This window comes from Dromiciops gliroides, chromosome 5 (assembly GCF_019393635.1).
Source record: "Dromiciops gliroides isolate mDroGli1 chromosome 5, mDroGli1.pri, whole genome shotgun sequence".
In the NCBI taxonomy this organism is placed as follows: domain Eukaryota; kingdom Metazoa; phylum Chordata; class Mammalia; order Microbiotheria; family Microbiotheriidae; genus Dromiciops; species Dromiciops gliroides.
Window position 1 is genome coordinate 208,712,581 of NC_057865.1, and position 6,759 is coordinate 208,719,339.

The window sequence follows — 6,759 nt, forward strand, 5'->3', positions numbered from 1 at the left end:
GGCCACGCAGTGCTTCCCCCCCCCCCCACCACACACACTCCCGCCGCTCCCCAAAAGAGAGACAGGAGTTGACTGCCCGGACTCACCTAGTGGAGGTGCCTTTCCTCACATCGCACATCATGCATTTGAAAGCCTCGGCGCTGTTTCGAAAGGTGCAGACGCTACAATCCCAGTATCCCTCATCGGAGGATGGCTTCGGCTGCCGCTTCGGCCTGCAACACGCAACCCGAGAGGGGAAGAAAGGCCCAGGGGTCAGCACCAGAGCCAAAGCAGCAGCAAGAAGCCTCACTCCCAGTCCTTTCTGTTCTTTCTCCCGAAGCCAGCCGTGTAAGCACTTGAATTGACTTCCCTCCCCCCTCTCCACCCACCCCGAAACCCCAAAGCCGCCCTCCCAACCTCCCGGCTGCTCCGCTCGAGGGGGGAGGGGAGAGTGGAGGCAAAAAGGGAGTAAAACAAGAATGGTGGCTGGGGATCGCTGCTGCTTTCGCTGCAGCCGCTTATGGGGCTGAGTAAAAGTGCTACTGGAGCCGCCCAACAGCCAGTCGCCATCGTGGTTCCATTGTAGAGCCACCACTTCCCTCAACCCAACCTCGACAGTACGGGCCAACAGCAAGGCGGCCACCTTAATGCAGGAAGGTAGAGAGGCGACCTGCTCACTCCGGGCCGATCCCCAGAGCTGGGCACTGTTACCTGGTGGGACTCTTCTTGTCTCCCATGGCTTGGCTAAATATACACCCCGGAACTCGCTGTCGCTTCCTTAGTGTTTGTCAATAAAAATGATAATCACCCCTAGCGGAAGCAGTCAGGGAAGGGGGGCGGAGAGAGGTATGAAGAAAAGCTGGTAGGCGCAGCCAACGCGGATCCCTCCACCCTAGCCTCCAGCTGTCTGAGAAACTCCCGCTCCTGTCCACGTGACCCGAGCCCGCCAACCCGAAGCTGGGCCGGAGACTTCAAACCCTGCCAGCTAGGCTGTAGGGTTTGTAAGCTGGCATTTTAACCCAGTAGGTAGCTCCTGGTCTTCTCCACCTCCTTCGTCTTCCTGCTCGTAGACGTCTTTGGGCTGCAAGAGAGCGAACTGTGTCACTTTACATCAGGTGACCTGACTACGACAGAGTCAGAAAGTCTTCCTCACCCCGTTCTGCCCTAGGCAAACCTCAAACAACAGCCCTACTTCACTGGTTTAAGGTTGAAATGTCCTTTCCTGGAGTAGTGGACCTTGAATTCAGCTGCATGCCGCGTATTGCGCTGCATGTGTGCAGTTCCCCTAAGAGTTGGTGAGGGTGCTAGATGTAGCCCAATGAAAAGGTAGATGGCCTTCTGAAATAAGCATCATACTGCGTATAAAAGAATCTTGAACTTTTAAAATTTTTAAAATTTATTTATTTATTTTTAGTGAGGCAGTTGGGGTTAAGTGACTTGCCCAGGGTCACACAGCTAGTAAGCGTCAAGGGTCTGAGGCTGGATTTGAATTCAGGTCCTCGTGAATCCAGGGCTGGTGCTTTATCCACTGCGCCACCTAGCTGCCCCCTAAGAATCCTGAACTTTTAAGTTAGAAAACCTGCATAACGGTTTTCTGCCACGTGCATACTGACTTTCATAACCTTGGGCAAATTTACAAAGTCCATGAGCCCTGATTTTCTAATTTATTGTGTAATGAGAGCCTACCCATCCTTCTGTTCCCCATTCAGCATGAGCTGCAGGATATAGCATTTATTAATTGAGCACTTAACTGTGTTCCAGGCACAGTGCTGAGTGCCAGGGATGCAAATTAAGGCAAAAACAGTGTCGCTGCTCTCAAAGAACTGATGTTTTAATATTCCTCTCTCATATATATATATATACACACACATATATACATGTGTATATATACATATATATGTAAGACAAAAATATTTCTTGTTTGGCCTTCATTCTCCAATAGGACTGTGATTTCAGGAGGTTGATGTCAATGATTTGCAGTGAACTGGATTTCAGTGATGGAGAACTGTTGCAAGGTCATCAACTTCTCTCCTCCAGAGCCATTTGGATCCAGTGGCAAGATATATATCAGGATTACTGGAAGGCAATTGGGGTTAACTGACTTGCCCAGGGTCACACAGTTAATAAGGGTCTGAGGTGAGATTTAAAGTCAGATTCTCTTGACTTCTGTCTGGATCAGTGCTCTATCCACTGCACCACTTAGCTGCCCCATGGCTAATTGTGGTATTTTCTCTTTGTGAGAAGTAAGTTCTTTCAGAGGCAACTTTGGTATGACAAAAGCTTTTTATTGCATTCTCATGAGAATGGGCACCCAAAATAAAACCAATTAGTGAGTGCCAGTGCTGAGAGTGTGCAGTCCTCATTTATCCTAAGCCCTGATTCATTAAGTCCCCGTAGTCACTATAGGTTGCTAGGCTCAGGTTCACAATCTTCCCAGAAGACTTCTAACTAAATTCTCCTTGATATGTTACCCCTCCCATCCACATACACCTTCATGCAACCCATGATTGAAAATGGGGTGGAGATTTTAGATGTGGGAGTTGAAGTTAATAAGTCTATTAAGCAATCGAAGTAGTGACTAGGGTTGACCTTTCTCAGCTCAAACTGATTTTTATCAGTTCTCCCTCTAGCCCTGAAAAACTTACTTTCCTCAAATTCTTGAGTTGACCTAGTTTATTAGATAACATTGCCTTGCTGTTCCTTATATGGGCATAGAGCTTTGGATTTTGGCTATACTATTTGTGTGAGTTTTCATTTTCTGTGTGGGGTTTTTTTAGGGTTCTTTCAATTTCTTCTTTTCAATCCAGTTCTTTCTTTCAATGGGTTCTTTCAATTTCTTCTTTTCCCTCTATTTTTAAGCTATCTGGGCAGTTTTCCTTTATAGTTTCCTCAGTTATTATGTCTAAGTTCTTTTTGCTGTTGTTGTTATTCATAGCTTTTAAAGTACTCCAGTGAGTGAGCTCAAACTCATGACAGAATCGCTCCAAAAAACATCCAAATAATGCCATAGGACAATTCCTGGAGCAGCAAAACCCACCGAAGAATGTGCTGAAATCATCTTCTAACCAAGGACAGCTTGGAAGGTCAGAAGAAGGGAGCAGCTGTGCTGAGACAGGAGTGGAGCCCAACCCCACAGTCACCCTGACACAGATCCAGTCCCAGGAAGGCCTCGCCAGAGAACGAGACCCCCCCCAGAGCCTCTGAATCAGGTGTAGCACCAGTGTCATCTGGAACTAAGCTCACAGTCTAGTGAGAGAGCTAAGTCATTGGCAGGGGGGAGATTAGAGGGATCTCTGCTGGTGTTGAGGCAGAATTTGAGTTTTTCACCCTTGCTGGGAAACAGGAGGTAGGCTTGAGTAGCAGTGGCTCAGGTCGGGGAGGGGCACAGGCTCCTTGGAGATGACAACCACAACACACAAAGCTGGTAGATTAGCAAGTTGGTCTGGGGTCATCTATGGACCAGGGAACAGGCCAGGTGAGTAAAACCTGCTCCTCCCACCTGGGACTTCTGAAGCTTGGGATACTGCAGCCTGGAAACAGTGCCCCACTTTAAGGAGCTAAAAGTCAAGTAAAAGAAAGGCAAGATGAGCAGACAGAGAAAGGTGAGGACCATAGAAAGTTTCTTTAGTGACAAGGAAGATCAAGGTGTACCCTCAGAGGAAGATGTCAACATCAGGGTCCCTATATCTAAAGCTTCCAAGAAAAATATGTATTGGTCTCAGGCCATAGAGGTGCTCAAAAAGCACTTTGAAGATAAAGTTAGAGAGGTAGAGGAAAAAAATAGAGAAATGAGGGTGATACAGGAAAGACATGAGAAAAAAGTCAACAGCTTGAAAAGCCAAATTGGCCAAATGGAAAAGTAAGTACAAAAGCTCTTTGATGAAAATCATCGCATAAGAATTAGGATTGAAGAAATGGAGTTAGTGACTTTATGAGAAACCAAGACACAATAAAGAAAATTCAAATGAATAAAAAAAATAGAGGGCAATGTGAAATATCTTCTTGGAAAAACTGCTGACCTGGAGAGATAATTTGAAAATTATTGGTCTACCTGAAAACCATGATCAAGGAAAAAGCTTAGACATCATCTCCCAAGAAATTGTCAGGGAAAATTGCCTTGATATTCTAGAAACAGAAGGTAAAATAGAAATTGAAAGAATCCACTGATCACCTCCTGAAAGAGATCCCAAAAAGGAAAATTCCTAGGAATATTATAGCCAAATTCCAGAGCTCTCAGGTCAAGGAGAAAATATTACAAGCTGCCAAAAAGAAAGAATTCAAGTACTGTGGAGCTCCAGTCAGGACAACACAAGATCTAGCAGCTTCTACATTAAAGGATCAGGGTGCATGGAATATGATATTCCAGAGGGCCAAGGAATTGGGATTACAACCAACAATCACCTGCCCAGGAAAAATGGGACTTCAATGAAAAAGAGGACTTTTCAAGTATTTGTGATGAAAAGACATGAACTGAATGGCAAATTTGACTTTCAAATACAAGACCCTAGAGAACCATAAAAAATTGGAGTTGGGGGGCATACCTGGGGCTTTGCACTGGGTGACTGTCTGGTGTCTGAGGCTGGGTTTCCCCCTGGGTCCAGGGTGGATGCTTTGTCCACTGTGTCACCTAGCTGCCCCATGATGACTTCTTTAGGGTTAAATTGAGGGGTGAGGGGAATGCACTGGGGCATGCTACTGAGATAGCATGGGGTGAAATCCTACATGAAAGAAACAGGAAAGGGCTTATGGAGTGGAGGAAGAGATGGGGGAGGAGCAGATCAGTAAATGAATTTTACACTCATCAGAATAGGCTCAAAGACCTCAATCTCATCAGAATTGGCTCAAGGAGGGAATAACATACACACTCAATTCGGTGGAGTAATCTATCTAACCCTGCAGGAAAATAGGAGGGGAAGGGGATAAAGAGAGAGGTACAAAAAAGAAGGGAGGGCAGATTGGGGGAGGGGACAGATAGAAGCAAATCCTTTTTGAAGAGGGATAAGGTGAAAGGAGATAGATAATATTGTAAATTATCATGGGGAAGGGAATAGGATGAAGGGAAAGAGTTAACAATAATAATCTTTGTGGATTGTATGTGTGCGTGTGTGTGTGTGTGTGTGTGTGTGTGTGTGTGTGTATATATATATATATATATATATATATATATATATATCCTGGTTGCTGTCTTGTGAAGGGGGGAGGAAAGGGAGGGAGAGAGAAAAATTTGGAACTCTAAATCTTATGAAAATCAATGTTGAAAACCACCCTTATATGTAACTGGAAAAAATAAAAAAAATATTTGTTGTAAAAAAAAAAAAAGAAAAAGAAAAGAAAGTAGTCCAGTGCTTTTTGAACTCTCTCTCCTCAGTCTATATTGCAAGTGAGTTGTTTTTCTTTATTTCACTTTTTCTTCCATTTCTTTAGTCTTTTGACTTTATTGTGTCTTGGTATCTCATGGAGCTTAAATTTTGAGTTACAAATTCCATCAATTCCCTCCCCTTTCCCTGAGGCAGTAAGCAATCAGATATAGGTTATACATGTGCAATTATGTAAAACATTTCCATATTAGTCATTTTGTGTAAGACTCAAATAAAAAAAAGAAAGTGAAAAATAGCATGTTTCACTCTGTATTCAATTGATATCTATTATCTCTCTGGAGGTGGATAGTATGCTTCATCATTAATCCTTTAGGATTATCTAGGATCATTGTATTGCTCAGAATAGTTAAGTCATTCACAGTTCTTCATATTCAACAATATTACTGTTACTGTGTATACAGTTCTCCTGGTTTTGTTCACTTCACTATACATCTGTTCATAGAAGTCTTTCTGGGCCTTTCTTAAATCGTCCTGCTTGTCATGTCTTATGGTACAATAATATTCCATTACAATCATATACCAGTTTGTTTAGCCATTTCCCAGTTGAAGGGTATCCCTTTGATTTCTAGTTCATAGACATGACAAAAAAAGCTGTTGTAAATATTTTTTATACAAATAGGTCTTGAGATCATTTAGTCTTTCATATTTTCTAGCATTTCTAATCTGTTTAAAATCTTCAATTTATGCTTGCTGTTTCCTTGGATACATGGGTTTAATCACCAGTGTTTCATGGAAAAGGGGCAAGTTGATGTGTGTGAACTTGAGGCTACTCTCTCCCCTTAAGCTAAGGGTTAGTAACCAGAGAAGCTGTTTTTATTTTGAACCTGACTAGACCAGAACCACTAAACCTGAAATATTTAAGATGGCAGGTAGATATAATTCTCTTCCAGTGCCCCTTTTGGATCATAGTTGAGGGGAAAAGCTCCTTTAAGGGTAAAATTGAAGTTTCCTTCAGAAAAGGATGGGCCAGATGCTAGAGCTATCTGTCCATGCTACACCTAACAGGAATTGCATTTTAGACAATCCTTGACATCCTTTTCATTATTTTTCTTATTGTATAAATTATTCTCCCAGTTCTATATCCTTTGCACTGTATCTGCTCATACAGATGTATGGTCAATTTAGTTACAGGCAGAGAACTTAGCCTTAGTGAGAGACTGGGATACTTTTTTCATTAACAAGGATAGATGAGGTGATGATACTGAGTTTGAGGAATGGAGGATGGCCTCAAATTAAAATACCAAGAATAATGAGATTTTGGTCTAATATAAAGAAGCATTCATTATTATAACAAACTATAAAACTAAGTTCTCATTTTCTCAAAGGCTTTTTAAAAATAAAGTGCAGCTAAAATACCTTCCTTTTTCTTCTTTTTTTTAAATACAGGAAGCTAAAGTTGGGT

At 42.7% G+C, this 6,759-nt stretch overlaps 1 protein-coding gene across 6 annotated transcripts in view; it reads right to left on the reverse strand.

Moving 5' to 3' along the window:
- YAF2 (YY1 associated factor 2) overlaps positions 1-1,041 on the reverse strand; it is a 132,813-nt gene extending 131,772 nt beyond the window's left edge. For 4 of the 6 annotated variants that reach the window (XR_006353328.1, XM_043968383.1, XM_043968388.1 and 1 more), the window contains exons 1-2: positions 691-1,041; positions 87-212 (exon numbers count right to left, since the gene is read on the reverse strand). Coding sequence is in view for 5 of the 6 variants with exons in the window: in XM_043968383.1 (XP_043824318.1) it covers positions 87-212; positions 691-716 (152 nt within the window). In the remaining variant the exon portion in view is untranslated. Of the gene's footprint in view, positions 1-86; positions 213-622 lie in introns of all 6 variants that reach the window. The other 2 variants (XM_043968384.1, XM_043968385.1) reach the window with 2 other exon arrangements.
- Positions 1,042-6,759: the final 5,718 nt, after the last annotated feature.